This window comes from Cloeon dipterum, chromosome 4 (assembly GCF_949628265.1).
Source record: "Cloeon dipterum chromosome 4, ieCloDipt1.1, whole genome shotgun sequence".
NCBI lineage: Eukaryota > Metazoa > Arthropoda > Insecta > Ephemeroptera > Baetidae > Cloeon > Cloeon dipterum.
In genome coordinates this window covers 21,427,621-21,446,978 of record NC_088789.1, presented here as the reverse complement: position 1 = coordinate 21,446,978, position 19,358 = coordinate 21,427,621, and the positions used below count along the sequence as shown (strand labels likewise).

Genomic DNA, 19,358 nt, shown 5'->3' with positions numbered 1-19,358 from the left:
CAAATTTCGGAGAATAATAATTTAAAAACTCTGAATGAACATACAGGCAAAGGGATCATTGATAACTGCAACGATGGAAGAGTTTGCGCGCGTAGAGCGGCAGAGAGCGCAAGTTACTCACAATGGGATAATGTGCTGTTACACTGTTACACTCTAAAAAAAATACTGAGATATTTTCTAAAAATTGTGAAGGAGCTAAAATTTTACCAATTGTTGCCATTTAATTTTCTGAAAAAACAAGCTTCTAAAAGTTTGCATGCTAATCAAACGGCTAGTGCACTAAACACTCACTCTCTCCTTCTTGAAAATCCCGATTTAATTCGACTGAGTGGAAATTTGACTCACATAATTTTGCACGCCGGTTGAGAAAATAGCAATCTGTCTAAACAACAAAGTCTGTAATTTAACTGGTACTATATACTTGGGCCTGATTTGATTATTGCACAAACTTTTCAAACTATTAACCATTTGATCGCAACTGCTTATTGTAGTCAACAATTCAAATTGATCTCTATAGTAGCCCTGCGTATGAACTATGAACCCACTTTAAAGGCCCCCTGAAATGAACGATTGACGCCATTTTTGTGATCCTAGGTTTCCCAAACAAATAAATCTTGACTATGTACATATCCGAAAATTAATTTAATAATAAAAAATTGCGTCAATCATTCAATTCAAGGCACCTTTAAATATATGCATAGTAAGAATTTCTTACAAAAAGTATAATGAATTAAAACAAAATAATTTAAAATAAGAATTTAGGGAAATTAAATTTAGCACGCGGTCATTTTGCAACGCGCAAATCAAACCCTTTTTTGTCTCAAACGAATTCGACATTTTTCCAGATCTTCAATAGCATTCGCAAAGCAGCGAGCTCGCATTTCTTTTGTTGCGGGCCTGATGAGATGTTTCTTTTAGAGAATTTTATGTCCAATTTTCTGATGGGATAGGACGCGTGATAAGCAAGCATAATCCACTCGCCCAATGATTGCGGCCTCTTTAATGGACACGGGCGCGCAGACAATGCGTGGTGCGGTCTGCTGGCACAATAATGTACCTGTTGGATATTGGAGCGCATGTCTGCACGCGGCCGGGTGCATTTAAAGAGAGGAAACGGGGGCGAGCAGCCCCGACGGACGAGTCTGTGCCGAGCGTTGGCGCCGCCATGGCCTCCACCAACAGCACCATGCCCAAGATCCGCAGCCTCTACATCAACTCGAGGAACAACACGGCGGCCAGGGTGTCCCAAAATCCAACGCCCGAAGACATGTGTGGCCGCTATTTCGACGTCATTAGCATGCTGAACAAGTATTACATTCCGTTCATCGTGGTCATGGGCATCTGCTGCAATATCTTGAATTTCTACGTTTTCCTCAACTCGCACCTGAAGCACAGGAGTTCCAGCTATTACCTGGCGGCTCTTGCCATCGCGGACGTCGTCTTTCTCATACCTTTGGGAGTGCTTTGGACGGAAGATACGCTGGACGTGAAAATGTTTAACAGGTAAGAATGCTCTATTTTAATTTTAAATCAATATATATCACATTTTTCTCTAGGATTTTTTAATTTTAATTGTAACTCGCAGCAAGAAAAATCGAAACATTTAATTAATACACTCATACCAAAATATCTGCAAAAAATTCTAAATTTTCCTGCACAGGGAACGAGTCCAAGTCCGATTTTTAGCTTCCCAATATTTGCTTAATCCATCAGTTTAACAAATTTTATCTTTCCCTTTATTGATTCCAAGAGAATTATATTTTAAAAGATTATCTTTCTTTTTTGCGAAGTTATCTAACGATTCTTGAGGGAAATAGAGAAAATTACGCCTTGATCAGTGGAGATGCTGTGCCGCCGTGCAGCTGGTTCATGCGGGTGGTATAGCCTATCACGAACAACACTAATATACTACGAAACATTATTGCTGCGCGCGTCAATTTTACGCACCAGTTGCCTTAATTGGCCTTCGCGTTAAATTAGCTTTTATCACATAATATAGGAAAGATACAGCTACGGAAATTTTCACCCTTTGCGTACGGCGTTCGCCGAAGAAAAACTTCTGGAGTGCTCCTCACGCCTTAAAGTACGTTCAATAAGGCGCAATAAATTCATTTTAATGAGCTACTATATAAACTAGCTCACTGCACATCATCCACTTTTCTGCTTGGAAAAATATATCAGCAATATAAAAATGACTCTGCTATGTCAGCTACGTGTGCAGCAACTTGCAGATTGGTGCCTGTTAGTCAATTTTGAAGGGAAAAACAGCAAATTTAGACTGTTGATACAAACCTGAAATTTATTTTGTGTCACATTGTTTGCAAAAATAGACGAGTAAAGCAATTTTAAATAGTTTGAGTCTTAATTTAAATTGTTCAAAGCCGTTTAAATTGGTTCAAGCTTCTGGAAAGCAACGTTTTAGCTATATATGATCTCTTACGCCAGTTTTCTATTTCACATTATTTTTGTAGTTGTCAATTGGACAATTTTCGTCAGTTTTTAAGGCTAAATTTTGTTTACTAACCAATAGTTTATAAGGCTTATTAATACATTATTTTTTCTCAAAGAATTGAATTATACCAAAGGAAACTTGCACTTTTTAAATTAATTTAACACTTTAGAAAAAGAAAGCTTCATTATTTCAAGGTTTTTTAAAAACAAAAATATAAATCTTGATTTAAAAAACGGTTATTTTTAATACCATACAAAACTGGGAAACACCGATCACTATTTTCGACCTCCAGCATCGACTTCCATCCCCTCTCACTTGACATTTTCAGGAAAATTTTGTTTCAGTAAACATTTCCAACGTCTCAAAATCTCGCTCAATTTCTTCCTAACTCTCATGTGGAATTGCTCGATTATATTATTATCGTTTGCAAAGAAAAATATATAGTGTCCAGAGGGGAAATTATAAAAGTAAAACTAATTGACAAGAAAATTGCTTGACAAAAAATATTTGGACGATTTGCACAAAAAATCACTGTCCTTCTAATTTTAAGAGGAATTTTTAATTAAACTGTTCCAGGAGCGGGTGGTGCCAGCTGTACGTGTACATGACGCACATCTCGAGCTTCCTGAGCGTGTGGCTGACCGTTGCATTCACCGTGGAGCGCTTCATCGCGATCCAGTTTCCGCTGCAGCGTCCGCACGTGTGCACGGTGGCGCGCGCCAAGAGCGTCGTGCTGGCGCTGACGCTGCTGGCGCTCGTGCTCAACGCACACACGCTGCTGACAGCCGGGCTGAGCACAGCGCAGGACGGCAAGCCGGAATGCAACATGCTGCCCGAGTACTCGGAGGTGATGCGCATCATCACGCTGGTCGACAGCCTGCTGACGCTGGCCATCCCCTCGGTGCTGCTCGTCTTCATGAACGCGCTCATCACCCGCAAACTCATCCGTTTCAATCACCGCTTCCATGGCGACGACCAAAACGACGAGTCCACCGCCGAGACGGCCGTCACTGTTTCTACCCCCTTGGTAACTTTCCCTTATCCGCGTTTTTCTTCATTATATCGTCTCCGCATAGACAGCACTCTTGTGTTTGATGTTCATTGCAGTTTATTAGGATTGCTCTTCAGCTCCAAGCCCAAGCATCTAAGGATGTACTTGTCTTCGAATTGGTTCAAATTGAAAACGCGGGGAAGGATTTTAGTTTCGAATAAATCGATATCAATGTAAAACCCACACACATTTATCTGTCGCCTGGTTTAATTAGATTAAATACTCTTCTAAAGCTTTTAATGCTGTAAATTTTGAATGGTTCGATCTTTTCTTATCAAACTGTTCGATTTTTTGGGGTAGATTTTGATGAGCTTAATTTGAAGCCTCCTTTTTTTAGTAAAGGAACCTCACTGACAAAATTGTTTATATTTTTCCGCACCAATTAGAGAGAATTTCGGAAAGGTTTGAATGTTCCCATAGACTGTCTTGTTCCGAAAAGAAATCCTGAATTTTCCGGTCCTGTTCCGCCGTATAAAAAATTCTGGATATTTCGGTTTAAAATATTTTTCATCACGTTAGGAGGTTTTTAGAAAATTCTTATCTTGTGTCCTTTTCCGGTAATATATTTCCTGTTCTGCCGAAGTTTCGGGAGCAATCCGGAATTCCGGTTTCCAGTTTCCATTTCTTGTCCTGAAATCCTCTCTATTACTATGACAAAGGCATTAATTATGGAATAAAAGTTCATTGTCTTTTAAACAAACTTTATTGATTTTTGACAAAGCCGAATTATCTTTATTTTATTTTTAAAAAATATTATATCCATTGTTATTTGGGTCTTTGAAGCCTTGTGAGAGACCCATTCATAAAAACGGTTTTCCAACACTTGCCCACAGGAGCAAATAAGGCGGCATCTGGGATCGCAGCATTCTCTGCACTCTGTCAGGACCAACAACACGCGACTCACTGCAATCAGAACTGTCACTGATGGTTCCCGGAGCAGCAGTGAGTATTTATTAATGACCCCTCGCTTTCTCGCATGATCAGCTCCAAATTGCTGTAAAAGGAGTTTTGAACTAACATAATAATATGAATTCATCAACAGATCAGCGTTTTTCATCTCACAACAATGTAGTGACCGTCCAAACGCAAAGGGGCATTACGAAGATGCTGCTGGTGATCTCAACCACTTTTCTAGTCTTGAACATGCCGAGGTAAAATATAGTGAACAAAAGATAAATAGGCAACAGCAACGCACTGATGCTGCACAGGTTGCATAAGCTTAAAGGCTTTATAGAAATTCAAAATAGGAAAAATAACCCCACAAATATTTTAATTGATATATTTGGGTCAATTCTTCTGCACCCTTGGGAATAAATTAATATCAAAAAGAATAATTGCAACCTTTTCAAATTTAAATTATAAATAGTTATTACGGTTTTAGTATCCTTCTACAATCCGAATAAATTAATTCGCTCACAACATGCCCCACTGAATTAAGTATAGCATTGAGAAAATAATTAAGAGGAAGCAAGCAAGGAACCCATAAAACGTGATGCGGTGAATAGAGGGTGCGGTCTGTATTTAAAGAGAGTAATGCGCGCGCTCTTCTGTTGCAGCTACGTGATCCGCTTCTATGTAATAATATACACGTCTTTCTGGGGCGGACAGGTTCCCATGGTCCTCTGGTGCGTCCAGCAGTTCTGCATGATCCTCTACTACACGAATTTCAGCATCAATTTCATTCTTTACTCTCTCTGCGGATCCACATTTAGACGGTGTATTATGCAAATTTTGCGCAGGAAATTATGCGTCTGCTTTCCATCTAATTGCACTGAACGGAATTAAAAAACTTTTGATTTTTACTAGAATATTTTTTATGTACTTTAAGACTAAAATGTGTATGTATAGATGCTTGTCTCTAAATTTTCAAGTCATAGGAGAAATTAAAAAGAATGATATATTTACAGTGCATGATGTAATATCTATGCCGGCATTCAAATGTGGTAAAATAATAAACTATTTGTGTAAAGAAATGAAAACAGAGTACTTTATTATCAACATTGCCTTAAACAGAAAGTTCTATCAAAACTGTTATTGAGAGTTTCATATGAAACGATTTTATCGATTTTATTCCTACTCCAAAAGAAATTGCGCATCCAAACAATTCTAATCATTTTCAATTGTCGCCCTGCATCGATCCACTTGAAAAAAATACAAAATATAACTCTTAAAATATTAAAATTATTGTACTCATAAAATAATAAGATAAGAAACAGTCGTAAATATATATGTTGTTAACTTGTTATTGCGGGGCCCCCGCGCCTCCTCGCAGCGAAACATAATTTAATTCATTCCACTTGTCGCGCTGCGCAGTGGCGAAGTGGCAAGTTCTCGAATATACCGCACCTGCACGCTAGAGCTCCTTTCCGCACACTTTACTCCAGTTCAATTTAGGAGTCAGCTGATGTTGACGCATTTTAGCGATATCTTCGGAAAACTCTGTCAGCCACCAGCCAGTGCAAAAGCAACACAGCAGTGAATCATTCTAGTTGTATTACATTTGCATAGACGATTGCAACCGAGACGTTTACACGATGAGTTCAGCCGTCTCGCCCGAGCAGAAGAACAACGAACGAAGACAGCAGGTGAGACATTACTCGTCGTACTAATTGCCTTTGTAGAGTTGACTGGACTGTCATTTAAACCATTTAAACCAGGTCTTTCTCGGACCGCTGCCCTCGGACTTCTTGCGCATCAATGTGTCCGCCCAGCAGCTGCAAGAAGCGGCCGACAGACAGGCGGCCATCGCCCTTCAGCAGCAGTACTCGGGGGTGCCCGCCTACCCCCAACCCACCTGCTTGGGAAAACTCAACGTCACCGTTGCGCAGGTTGGCGAATATGTATTGTGAATTTTGAGGGTCGGTAGAAACGGTTTTTGAAATTTTGTAAGACTATTATGGCATGGTTTTAATCTAGTTTACGTCATTGGTAGTGTCAAGAAAATAAATTGATTCACTCCACACAAATGAAATTGATACAGATTCATTGTCAGCAAATAAAAATTGAGATAGATAGCATCTGACATATAATATTACGTCGTCACATATTAATAGCACTGATCTCTTTTCAGGCAAAACTAGTTAAAAACTACGGAATGACGAGGATGGACCCTTACGTGAGACTCCGAGTTGGACATTCTGTTTACGAAACTCACACTGACAACAACGGAGGGAAAAACCCGCACTGGAACAAGGTTGTGCAGTGGTGCGTAATATTTTAAAATTCTTTAACGCCGAGTGTAAATATTTATATTTACAACTTATCGATTTTTCAGCCTTTTGGCCCAAAAGGTCAACAGCATCTACCTTGAAATATACGACGAATGCTCCTTCACGGTGGATGAGCTGATTGCCTGGGCCCACATTCCCATTCCTGACGCAGTGATGAACGGCGAGACAATCGACGAGTGGTACGCCCTCAATGGCAAGCAGGGCGACCAACAAGAGGGCCACATCAATCTTGTCCTCAGTTTCACGGTATTTTTCTCTTCAAGTCGATTATCATATTTTAGTAATAACATTTTCTTCTTTCAGGCAGTGACTGCTAACATGCCGCAGTCGTACTCGCTGCTGTACCAACCTATGTCGGCTCCTATGGTGATGGTGCCTTCAGCCACTGGCTACGGCGTGCAGCCGATTCCTGTCTATCAAATGCCCCAACCCATGCCCCCCGTGCAGCAGCAGCAGCAGCAACCTGCCCCTGCCCCTCAAATCACTGAGGAGGAGTACAAAATGGTTTGTAAATTTATTAATTAACAATTTAAATTTAAAGTCCCCAATGGTATAGTTTGTAAAGCTTGTTGGCATTCAATTGTCGGTAATTATCAATAATTTCTTTCCAAGTAGCAGTTTTCAATCAACTCTTGATCCCAATATCTGTTTTAATTATGAAACGACGGAAGAGTCCACCATTCCGGGGCTTTTAAATAAAAAAGAGCTGGGTGTTTTGATATGGTCTGCAATTTTTAAATTTTTGTTTGAGCGCCATCCTGATTTTTTGGTACGCTGTTAAGGAGGTGTAAAGTTACTGAAAATTTTTACAATGAAAAATCTGCAGAAACGGGCCTCTTGGCGTTAGCAAAAATTAGAAAATTTTGAGTTCTAATGAAGCTGCAACATCAAAATTTGCACCAAAAGACGCCAATTTAGACAGTCTACAACTTTAAAATTCAAACCAAATATATATGTAGAATTTTTCAAATTTAAGTATTTTTTAAAATTAAAAATTATAATTTTTCTGAGCATGGGAATAAATAATGTTCCTTGAGGGGTTGTAAAATGGCAAAAAAATCAGGATGGCGTGTAGTTTTCGGTGCTCAGGAACGAGAATTTAACCACATCAGGGCGCTGCCTGAGCTTTTTTGCTTATTCATGTATTTAAATAGTCTATTGCTTGTAATTTTTTATTCATGATTTGCGTGATTAAAATAATTTAACTACACTAAAAGTTAATTCCCCTGAAAATGTGTTTTTTTTTGCAGATAGAGGAAATGTTCAAGAACATGGACAAGGAGGTGATTCGGTCGGTCTTCGAGGCCAACAGAGGAAACAAGGACTTGACCATAAACAGTCTGCTTCAAATGAACGAATAATTTTTGTGATCGAGTGTGCATGTTACGCGAAATTCAATGGGCCATTTTTAATCACGGCGCTAAGGTAAGTGAAATTCAAAGATATTTTACTAAAAGTATTCTAATCACACCGCACGTGAATAGAAATGTTTAATTTCGCTAGAGGCTACGGTGTCTGAATAACCTATATAAAAACCTCCAGTCGGTTAATGTGCAACTTTATTGACATTCCTTTATTACAAGAAACCCTGGAGTTTATTTGCAGTGCCAAAATTCAGTCTTTTGTAACCTGCCATTTAAGTCGTTGTAATTTAAAATATATTATATAACACGGATTTTGTTGCTATCATTGGTAATAATTGTAAGAATGTTGTATCGGAAAATATATTTAAAATAAATATTTCATGCCAACTGAAATCTGAACTCATAACAAGCCAATTTTGTATCGTGGTGGGAGAACTGCACGTGCGCCATATAGTTTCCCTTCTCCAACCATTCAGGCACGCTCATGTACAGCGTTGTTGTCAGGTTATCCACGTTTACGACGCCCTGAGGAGAATTTGTATTAGTTTCGGCTCTGCGGCGTCTTTCGAGGCAATACCTCTGTCAGCGGGCAATGGCAGGGCAGGTTGTTGTCCACGAAATATTCAGGACAGTCGTCAGGGTAGGGAGTGAGGGAGCACACGTCCTCGTAGGTACACGAGCCGAAAGTTTGCTGCCAGCACGGCAGCGTGATCCAGCCGAGAAATGTTTTTTTCTTGGCAACAACCGTCACCTTTCGCAGAAATAATTGCAAAAAGTGCCAAAAAGGAAGTTTATTATTTATTACCTTTACTGGCGAGGTGATGTTGGCGTTTACGGTCACCTGGGCATTCACGGTGATGTCCCCTGGCAGGTGGATGAAGCCGGGCTCGATGTCCAGCGAGTCGATCTGAATCGCGTCCGAGTCGCTGCCGCAGCTACTCCAAGACGTGTTGCGTAGTTTGAACCTTTTTCTAATTATCTGTGGTGTTATAATTAAAAGAAAATCACGTTTTTCCTCTTTGTTAATCAGTGATTTACCTCTGTCGTTGCTGGGAATATGTCGTTGGAGGCGGCTGTCTCCGCAAGAAAGCCTGTGAGGCACGCGAGGCCCAGAAAATTTGAAAAATACATTTTAGTGAGATCTCCGGCGAGTGGTCACACGCTAAGTCAACACTACTCAGCCACTCCCTCCAGCTCTGTCGCAACCTGCTCAATCAGAAGTGGTGATGGAAAACTTGCTAAGATATAAAAATTGATTGGAAAGAGCCGGGTATTAATAATCAGGGCGGATTTTTAGGCTATATTATCTTATCTTTATTTACTACAAGCAAAATTTTTGGTCTTATATAAGGGAACACACCGACCGACACTGAGTGAGAGCGACGAAAATTCTATTAAATATATTTACATCTGGACTAAATTATTATATAATAAATGCAGATCAGTCGTCGAGGGTCCAAGTGGCGTTGTAGCAGGCAATTTGATCTTCATTGTGCATCAGTCGGATGCTTCCCTTGTAATGTCCCGCTATCAAACCCGCCCATCGAGTTCCTTTTGTGGAAAACTGCGCGCCAGGAAGAATGTACCGACCCTGAGAGAAAAAAAACACTATACTTGCTGCTGCCCTTCACCTTTAATGTTTCACGCGTACCTTTTCGATTGGACACTCGCACGGCACGTCGTGCTCGTCCAACAGCGCCGGACAGTTGGTGTAGTCGCGTCCGTAGGTGCAGATGTCGTCGAAATCGCATGAGCCGAAATCATTGTAGCAGAAAGGCACGGGCGTCCAAATTCCCAGGATTCGCCGCTTCATTTTCACTATGGCCTGAAACGGGATTATGTGAAGAATTTTATCGTTTAAATAATACTATAATAAAGCGACTCTAACCTTGATTGGCGGCTCGATCTTTGCGTAGGCGTCCAGCTTTCCTGAAACGACTAGGTCACCATCGCCAGTTGTTGAAACCTGCACGTCTGTGAAGCGGACTGGGTCAAATGTGCCACCGCAATTGCCATACCGCAGATATTTTATTATTACTTTTTTCTGTAAAAAAATTAATTTAACGAAATGAGAACTATTAATCAAGTAACAATAAGTAGTTTTAATAATTTTCTTATCCAATAAACAAAAAACAAATAATTTTTTAGATAAAAGCGATAAGAGCTATTTTTAACTTCCTCATAAGCTCAAAGCTGTTACTTACATTATTTTTCCTTAAACTTATTTCAAAATTAAGAAATGTCAATACGTGACATTGAAATAACTCTCTTTACTAAATTAAATACTCTTTTAATAGTGAGAGGAAAATCAGCTTGATTCCAAGAGTAAAAAATGCACTAAACTTACTTTACTGAATATGTGCGCTAGTGATGTTTGTGCAGCAAAACCGAGCAGCAGCACTGAGATAAGGGAGCAGTTCAAGAGCGTTGATCCCAGCATCTTCCTGTTCGTCTATTTGTCTCCACACAACTACTATGAATATAGATTTCCTTCCTCAACGACGACCGCGTCTGACTCATGGAAGAAAACCTCAAGCACCACCTTTCGTCGCTCTATACACACGTCTGCCGGTGTAGTCTATTTTTGCAAAGGCTGACTGATGTTTATGAAAATCCTGCTGATTACTAATCCGCGCACTGCGAAAAAGGAGTGAAAGCAGCCGCTTTTCTACGCGAGCACCGAGCGACGACTGACTTGATGCACTCGCAGTCTCCGCTATGCTTCTTGCGAATTATTTGCTCCTCGGGTCACGTGACTGTAATTCCCCTGACGCAGCCAGTGGACACGCGAAGGTTAATTGCAAAAACTAAAGGGAATTCTCGCGAAGTTACAGGAAATAACATGATTGTCACCTGTTGAACAATCGACAATTATGCACAACTTAATAATCTATAACGAGTCTGAATAGCTGCAGGTGCGCGGGATGACGCGCAGGTACAAATTGGGAAAAGGTTTCGCGCAATATCAGTTTGTCGAGTCGCAGTAAACAATCCAAGGATGGGACACCTCATGAATTTTTGACAATGAACTAATTATCTTTCGTTTATGCTTCCTCGTGTTCGTTTGAAATAAAAAGCAGAGATGTTTTTATGAAAGTGGCATTCCTTTATTCACATCAAGGTTCAAAATCCCAGTCACATGTATGCTAAGCAAGTAAATAACTAAATTTTAAGAAAATATAAAATTATTGCAACCTCAAAACATATACTGTGGAAAAAATAGCTCAAGATCACAAGAAATTCAAGAAATAAAACAGATTACCTGCCATTTATGAAAAAATCACATATTTTCTTTTAGACAACAAATAATTTTATCAACAATCGAGAAATGATCAAAAATCAAACACGATATCTGGAATGTATTGTTTGGTCCTTAAAGGTATCAAATACGACAAACACTTTTCAAGTTAAATTTTCTCCGTTAAAAGCCTAAACCCGTGTGGCAACATGGTTTCCAATCGGTTAAAACTTTGTTTACAATCTACAGGAAAATAGATTCGATTAGATGTATGTATTCATCAATACTGATAATATCAGTTGTCAGATCGTAGCATAGGCATGCAATGCATTCTTATAGGTTTGCATCAGGGCACTGTGTCAGAATTGTTAAAACACTAGCTAACTGTCAACTATTAAAAGACGGCGTTAAAGCGGAAGATAAAAAAATATCTTACTGTACATGATATCCTTCGTGTTGAGCTTTAACTACAAACATAATATGAATAATATTTTTTCTCTTTAATAAGGAAAAAGTGAGTTGTAGGTGCCAGCGAAAATATAATATCAACAATAAAAGGAGGGAATCAGTTGCAAATAAATTGTGCTCAACTCATGGACTCTCAGCTGCATAGAATATCGATTATAATTAGAATGAGTTCTAAAGCATGCAAGTGTCTTTTCTTTGTACGATTTGTTCTAATCAAGTGGTGTAGTAGCGTGCGTTTGGTATTTTAAAAGACTACAACAGACTTCTCGACCTGTTTTGTACAGTTAAAGAATACATTTTTTTCAATTTACATCCAATTAGCGCTATTTTGGCATCAAACAGATTCTTTTTTTCACAATTTGCATGATTACAGTTGAGCTGCCAAAATGGCTGTGACCACCAGCAACACCTGACTCATGAGAAATGACGCGCCGTTGCTGTAGCTGAAGACTTTGCGGTAGCGCAGGTTTGGAATTACAGTCTCTGCAAGTCGAAATAAAATTGTTTAAGGAGTATCAAGGCAACACAGTCATGCTAGTTAACAAGGAAACTTAAGATTTTACGTTTCAACGTTTGGCGAAAACAAAAAATTAGTGTAGCTCAAACTAATGTGCACTATGAACAGTGGGGACACTTTTTTTAAATTTTTTTCTTTGGGACCAAATAATAGAGATAAAGTAGTGTGGTAAGCAGCTTAGAGTTTGAAAATTTTAATTGAAACCGTTAATGAGTTTTTTCCAAATTTCCGAGCAAGAGTCGAAAAGCTCTCAGAAAAAATATCCACCGATCGATTTATCTTGTCAAGTATATCATGAAAACAGGTTTCACAATTATTCGATTTTAAGACATTTCCCTTGTAAAAGCTGCATAACGGACACTCATCGAATAACAAATAAACTCTTAGTTTGAAGGTTACTACAAGAATTGATCAATAATTTCACTAAAAACTAAAACGTTGAATTCTAGAGTTTCATTGTAAGTGTAGGTGCGAAGTGTACACACAAGTGCGTTTACAGTTTTCAAGTTCGTTCATTGTCACCAGAACTAATTCATAGTTGAACAACAAACTAGTTATTACACTATCACAAGACTAGTCATACATGGAATGTGGTGAAATCGGAACAAATGTGATAAGGACGATGTGAGGAAATTAATTAAATTGTTTATTTGTATGTATCTAATAAATGATTTTTTAAAAATAAATGGAACAGAAAATAATTTTGATGCCAATAAAGACAAAGACTAAAAATACTGTCCTGATAAGACAAAAGAAAAAAAAATAAAAGGAAAAGAGGTGCAGTTGGTAAAAGGTTAGGAGTTAGGACATGTGCTCAGGGAAATGGATAGACAGCTGTCAAGTGATCAAAAATAAAAACTAGCTCGAGCTTGTATCAATATCAATGCTTAAAAAAATACTAGCTTCTACTCTGTAAAATGCACAACTCACACTGAACATTTACAGGCGCCACAAGTAGGTAATAGCGGCCATAACTAGAATAGTCATGCAGTTGATGGCTGCACTGATCTCCCCCGCGGAGTATCTGGTCTGGTCGCAAGCAGGAGGGCACAATGGGGTGGTAGTTTCTGCAATTTGTCAGTTCACACATGCAAATAACCATGCAACAAAAATAATTTATACAGCATTGCTAAAAAGGTGGCGTGGGTCACGCCAAGATGCTTCAAGTCGAAATTTTGTTTATGTCAATGACCCACGTCATCGAAAGAATGATGTAACTCAATCTAGCTGCCAATAAGAGGATAAAAAGGGCTACTCACCGAACAGTTGCACTCGAGCTTCGGTCTGGCCCAGTTGGTTGGCTGCTCTGCAGATGTACTCGCCGTACTGACGCTTCTCGATCGACAGGACACGCAGGGTGGTGTCAGTCACCTCGTCGTTGGTGGCGAATTGAGTGATGCTGTATTGGGCAATTCAAGGACATTTCTGAATACTGAGACAACATAGCTTGATCAATTGTTTTGGAAGCTTCATGGTTCTGCATGGCTGGAGCTGCAAACTGTATTTATTTTCAATGGGTAAAAATGAAAACTAGACTCAAAAGGCTTTTGAACAGAAAAATAGCGGCAAATACGAACGATTTTAAGAAAATTTGCAGTTTTTCTCTCAATGGATTGATCAGGATCAAACTTTTATGTGGTCTGACACGAAAATATATATATGGATTGCAGCCTTGTAGCCTCAGTTTTCCACAAATTATGATTTTTTTTAAAAAATTTTCAGACAAAAATCACAATTAATGTGTGATTGAGTCTTCAACGCCACTGCCGACTGCAAAAATGGATTTGTAGCATTTTATAATCTTTTATCACACTCTAATGATGCTATAAATCTCGAAAAAATTATTAACTGGAACTGTTTAGAATATTATCAAAAGATTTATTTACAGTTCGATTACCTTATGAATTTTCAAACATTTTTCTTAATCTTATTGTGGAACGTTTTTACTACTCTATATTTACTTCTTTATGGAGCCTACCACGCCAAACCTCCTTTCACTTGGCTCTCCATTGATATAGTCAAGTGGTTTTAAAGATTAAACAGGTTAATGCAGCTATTTTGAGCATTTTACGACAAAGCTTGAGTGCTGATATTACGCGTGAAATATTCAAGTGACGGTACAGCGAATAAAAATATAAAGGTTTTTCTTACGCGTAGTGCTGGTTGGAGGAGAGCTGGACGTCTTTGTAGCTCCAGGTGATAGCTGGGGGAGGATAGGCCTCAATGTGACACTCCAAATCCATGTCGTATTGCAACGCCTGGCCCAGTCGCGGCCTAGCCACGGTGATGACCGGTGCGAACTCCACTTCCACAGCAATGTTTCTCCTGGCACCCTTGCCGACACCATTTTCTGCCACGCAGTAGTAGGTGCCGCGGTCTTCCTTCTGGATCTGCGCGATCTTCAAAATGTTTCCTCTGGAAATTAAATAAGGAGTTAAATTTTAATTTCAAAAACAAGCTTAAATTTAGCATTCATATTTATTTGAACTTGAGCATATTTTTTTAATTTACCTATAAATAGAGCCACCAGTGGGCAGGATGGCATTGTCCTCTCTGCGCCAGGAGACCTTGGGCAGCGGGAAGCCGCCGGCGTAGCACTCAAGCTGCACACTCTGTCCCTCCTTGACGACGATGCCTCTTGTCGAGTTGTCCGAGATGACTGGCGGCTGTCGCACCAGCAGGTCGACGTCGGCAGAGACCTTGTTGTTGAGCTGGATAATGATCTGGCACTGGTAAATGCCCGCGTCGGTCTCCTGGATGTCCTTGATCTGAAGGGTGTAGGTCGAGCTGGCCGAATCGAAACGCAGGGAGAACCGACTGTCCCTCAGAATCAGAGTACTGCCGGTGGAAATGGGCAGGGAGTCGCTCTGCTTGTCCACTTTCATCCACAGCACCGGAAAGTCCTGAAATTTGTTATTATTTGAAATTGATTTTTAGAAGGACTAGGCAGCAGAACAATGTATTCGGATTTTTAATTTTTATTAATTAAATTATTTTTATTTTCTAATGAAAGTTTTGGAAAAAAATTATAATTTGTTCTCTACAGTTTATTTTACTATTTAACATCTTAACAATAATTATAACGTTTTTTTCTATATTATTCAATGAATAAATTTGCACGTAAATTTGGGATTTCAACATCATTTTAACATAGGATAATAATTTAAGTTTTAATGAGTAGTCTAGACTTTTATATTTTAGGGACGCGTTTACCTGAGCATACTGCACTGAGCATTCAAGCTCCGCTGTGCCTCCAATGTCTTTGATCTGCTCCTGGGATATGTAAGAGATGGTCGGAGTTCTCTGAGCCAGAGCTGAAACAAAGCATTTTTATAAATCCGACGGTGTACGAGAGCAAAGAGAGAATGACCAGATGTCAGAAGGAAAAGTCATGCAGCGAAAAAAAATAATAAAAGTGTCGAGTTTCTGAGAGCAAGCACAAAGGCGAGAAATGGATTTGCTGCACAAGCAGGGGCGGCATTAGGATCTGGTGAAAACGGGTCTGACCACGCTTCCCCCTTATTAAAGTCTTAAATGTGCCATTTAAACTGTCAGCTCAAGCTAAATTTGTGGACGCACAAACCTGAATTGCTCAAGGGCTGAGCGAGCAATGATTAAGGAAAATATTTGAGATGGTTTCTGTGCCAATAAAAATTATTTTTTATGTAGAAAAGGAAAAATTAAATAATTCATTAGAACCGAGACTCAAAAATGAACTCAGCACTGGTCGCATTTAATTTTTAGTCTTTCGTTTAAACTGCTTGAAATTTATTTATTTTTCTTTTAAACATCTCAAAAATAATATAACTGGACTAGGCTAAAAAAAATCTTAAAATATGCAATTTTTATAAATGAAAATTTTTATTTTTATAAATGAAAACCAGCCCGTTGGCTCGCATTGTTAAGGCACTCTCAGGAGTGTCAAAGCAATGAGAGGTATTTGAGCAGTTGGGAGATCTAATACTGGCTACCCAATGTCAGAAATGGCAAAAAGTGGTTAGTTTAGTGACTCGAATTGCTCAAATTGCTCAACGGGCTGGGAGGCGCACCGGCGCCGACTCGCTACTTGCTGGTTTGCACCTTTCCAGCATGCGTGATTTGGCTTCACGGGACGAATGTCTAGCGTTTCAAAGCAGTCCTCGGTGCGGAGGCAAGTGGCCCTTGAGTGGGCGGGGTCCCTGTGCGGCCTGGTGCGCCCATGTTATCCGTTCGCGGTGTTATTGGGACCCGGGTTTCAGCATTCGTGCTAGTGCAGTGCGCGCCCTTCCCGGTCCTCCGGTCCTCGGGCAGGGATAAAAAGAGCAAAAAAAAAAAAAAAAAAAATTCTTCCTGATAATAATGGGAAAAGTAAAAATTTAAGTGAATTTTAAAATTAATACTTTTAAATCAGAATTTTGCTGACAAAACACACTGGATTTTAAAATTCTCGACCTTTTAATGTTATTAAATCCCCTTATAGCTCCTTTTCGTGTTCAAGCTTTAAAAAACTAATCAGCAACCCTTGTTCCCTAACCCCGGGGGATGTTGTGCGGCTCAATTGCTCGCGACGCGCTGCACGATTTATGGATCGTTCTTCCCCTTTTTTTGTGCTGGTCTCGACGCGATATTTCATACACATTTAATGCACGCAGACTCCTCTTTTCAGTTTTCACGGCGGCGTGAATGAATGAATTCCTGGCACCCCTATCTTTGCAGGCGACGCAAGGGGTGCAGCTGCATGATTCGCATGCTAGGGTGGAGCGTGTGTCTAGCGCTGCTTGCCGTACGTGCGCCATTATTTTCACACACACACTCCATTCACCAGCTAAAATAGATCATGTCCAATTTTCAACCCTCATTGGCAATAATTGCTTTTGTGTTTCTCCAAGGTGACGTGAAAAACTAAGCCACTGGCACGTGAATAAATTTGATAAAAAAATCAAGCATTTTTTATTTAATTTGCACACTACTTCTGTTTAAGTTTGTCAAAATTTAAATTACTTTCAATTGGAAAAATGGAATAACTTCTATAAGAATAAAAGCCTGGCGAATACATATCAAAAGGAGCGTACAGGCACTAAAATTTAAATTGTAACACCTAAAAAATTGTCGATATAGTGTTTTATAAATTTCACTTCGTTAAAAAGTCGTTCAAATCAGCCTCACAGAGTGTAGGATAATATTAAATTAAGCTCATTTTGTTGAGGACGCACTCAAAAGATACCCCTATCAGACCATTGTTTGGCACCTCTCGTACTCCCATGCCATGAGCCATAAAGCCTTAAGTCACTGTACAAATTCAAATATGAGTCAATCATTGCTGCTTGGCCATCATTACGTCACGCTGGAGGAATGGGCAACATGATATCAAAGGGATTGATTGTCCCTCTTGTTTGACAAGAAAAGCTTTTAAATAGCCAATCTATGAGATCAGAGAAGCTATTTTTTCAATCTCAATTAAAAAATATCGTTTGCAAGAAAAAGTATCGCAGAGGGAAGTGCAAAAAGGAAAGTTTCCTATTATAAAAATTCGTCCTGGGCGCGGTAAAATTGCTCATCGCTCAACAAACACCCAAATTTTCATTGTCGAATTGATTGTTGCCCTTTTCTTGCAACAAGGAAATTCGCATTTGGTTGTTGAAAGTTGCGAAATTTTACCAGGACGAATTGTTACCACCCAAATAAATATGCTGAAAGAAGACGTTTTAAAAATTTGAACCTTGAAACGAAACAGTTGAATTAAAAATCATTACTGCTTTAACAGGTTTAACTGAAAAAACACTTCAATTCGAACAGGAAGTCGTGTTGCGTGCAAGCAATAATTTTTACTACATATTACTTTAATCCACAAAATTCAGCCACCGTGAATTAATAAAGTGCTCAGAACAGCCTACGCAGCGGAACGAAGGGCAAACAACGTCAAAATAATTGCCATTCGTTTTATTCTCAACACGTACGGGCATTGTACTCTTAAAAAATTTGCTCCAACCAATTTTGCAACATGGGAAACGTTTAATTAACGATTCCTCAGTTGCCAAAGAGCCAGTTCTTTAGGAATGCACGATGAGAAATTGCTCATGAATAAATAAAGCGGCCCAATTACTCGTATTGAACTGAGGCACGGTATTGTTTGCTCTCTGAAAGGTCATGCACCCTCCATTCACACTGCACCAATTAATTGCAAGGAGAGCCAACTGCATCAACACGAAACAGCTGCAACGCTTTAAACACCCGTATCCGTTTGAAAAATAAAAATTTAAACAAAAAGAAAACAAATCTACATAGAATCCGGGAGCGAGTCACGCCCAGAGGAAAGGCGCGATCCCGCGAGAGAGAAGCTTTGTTTGCGAGCCAAGCCAGCAGCAACCGAACTCAGGCCCCTGGGCCCGTTTAGGGGCCAGCGGGGGTGCCTGGGACACTCACCAGGGCTCAGGACGGCCAGCAAAAGGACGAAGGGCAGCATTTTCCGGCAATGCTGTTCCGCGGAGCGACTTGTGCTTCTTCTTGTCACTCGTTCAGCCGACGAAGCAGAGCAGCAGCTAACACACCCCAAACAACACACGTAACGCCTCGCTCTTCAAACGCGCTGTTGCCATACTTTTCAATGCTGCCAACCGCAGCCACCGTGAAAAAGCGCTGCCGCAATACTGAAGCGCGGATCAGGATAGGGGAACTTTGTGCTAATGATTCCAGACTCCAAATGAGCAAACACAGTTTTAAGACTTTTGAATCAATTTTAAAATCATTTAATTAATTTAAAATTAATTGTTTTTGTTGACCAAATATGAAATAAAAGTAAGAAATTTAATAGTTTATTTTAATTACAAAATTTATTGACTCGAAACTAAATTGCATTGTCAATTTGAAACCGATTATTTTAAAATTTAAAAATATAAACAACAAGTTTTACTCGCACCTAACTTAAAAAATTGTAATAATGTTGAGGGGAAAATCTAATTCTCAATCTCTAACAGTTAAAACTATTTATATATATAAATTAAAAGATGACGTGGACATCAGTCAGCACACTTCAACCTGTCCAACATTTTGCTTCCAATG

At 39.4% G+C, this 19,358-nt stretch overlaps 5 protein-coding genes across 7 annotated transcripts; 2 read left to right on the top strand and 3 right to left on the bottom strand.

Annotated features, from left to right (window-relative positions):
• The first annotated feature begins 849 nt into the window (after positions 1–849).
• Positions 850–5,419, top strand: LOC135942864 (thyrotropin-releasing hormone receptor-like). The gene is made up of 5 exons (XM_065489201.1): positions 850–1,503; positions 3,029–3,479; positions 4,337–4,445; positions 4,546–4,654; positions 5,060–5,419. Exons 1-5 carry the CDS (start codon positions 1,052–1,054, stop codon positions 5,286–5,288), a joined length of 1,350 nt encoding a protein of 449 aa, XP_065345273.1. The 5' UTR covers positions 850–1,051; the 3' UTR covers positions 5,289–5,419.
• A 468-nt stretch (positions 5,420–5,887) lies between these two features.
• LOC135944486 (toll-interacting protein-like) lies at positions 5,888–8,401 on the top strand. Of its 2 annotated transcripts, XR_010575340.1 has the most exons (7): positions 5,888–6,088; positions 6,161–6,331; positions 6,574–6,707; positions 6,778–6,979; positions 7,037–7,237; positions 7,984–8,158; positions 8,218–8,401. XR_010575340.1 is itself a non-coding variant. In XM_065491473.1 (6 exons), exons 1-6 carry the CDS (start codon positions 6,038–6,040, stop codon positions 8,092–8,094), a joined length of 870 nt encoding a protein of 289 aa, XP_065347545.1. In that variant the 5' UTR covers positions 5,888–6,037; the 3' UTR covers positions 8,095–8,401. The 2 variants fall into 2 exon arrangements, 1 of the variants encoding a protein (XP_065347545.1); XM_065491473.1 differs by having other exon boundaries at positions 7,984–8,401.
• LOC135944488 (ganglioside GM2 activator-like) lies at positions 8,276–9,324 on the bottom strand. The gene is made up of 4 exons (XM_065491475.1): positions 9,136–9,324; positions 8,903–9,076; positions 8,675–8,848; positions 8,276–8,622 (listed from the first exon to the last, which is right to left on the bottom strand). Exons 1-4 carry the CDS (start codon positions 9,226–9,228, stop codon positions 8,476–8,478), a joined length of 588 nt encoding a protein of 195 aa, XP_065347547.1. The 5' UTR covers positions 9,229–9,324; the 3' UTR covers positions 8,276–8,475.
• A 63-nt stretch (positions 9,325–9,387) lies between these two features.
• LOC135944489 (ganglioside GM2 activator-like) lies at positions 9,388–10,586 on the bottom strand. The gene is made up of 4 exons (XM_065491476.1): positions 10,445–10,586; positions 9,986–10,141; positions 9,749–9,922; positions 9,388–9,688 (listed from the first exon to the last, which is right to left on the bottom strand). Exons 1-4 carry the CDS (start codon positions 10,535–10,537, stop codon positions 9,539–9,541), a joined length of 573 nt encoding a protein of 190 aa, XP_065347548.1. The 5' UTR covers positions 10,538–10,586; the 3' UTR covers positions 9,388–9,538.
• Positions 10,445–18,883, bottom strand: Lac (Lachesin). Of its 2 annotated transcripts, XM_065491471.1 has the most exons (7): positions 18,723–18,883; positions 15,534–15,634; positions 14,832–15,223; positions 14,472–14,735; positions 13,580–13,719; positions 13,251–13,387; positions 10,445–12,286 (listed from the first exon to the last, which is right to left on the bottom strand). In XM_065491471.1, exons 1-6 carry the CDS (start codon positions 18,760–18,762, stop codon positions 13,260–13,262), a joined length of 1,065 nt encoding a protein of 354 aa, XP_065347543.1. In that variant the 5' UTR covers positions 18,763–18,883; the 3' UTR covers positions 10,445–12,286; positions 13,251–13,259. The 2 variants fall into 2 exon arrangements, with proteins under 2 accessions (XP_065347543.1, XP_065347544.1); XM_065491472.1 differs by lacking the exon at positions 13,251–13,387.
• Positions 18,884–19,358: the final 475 nt, after the last annotated feature.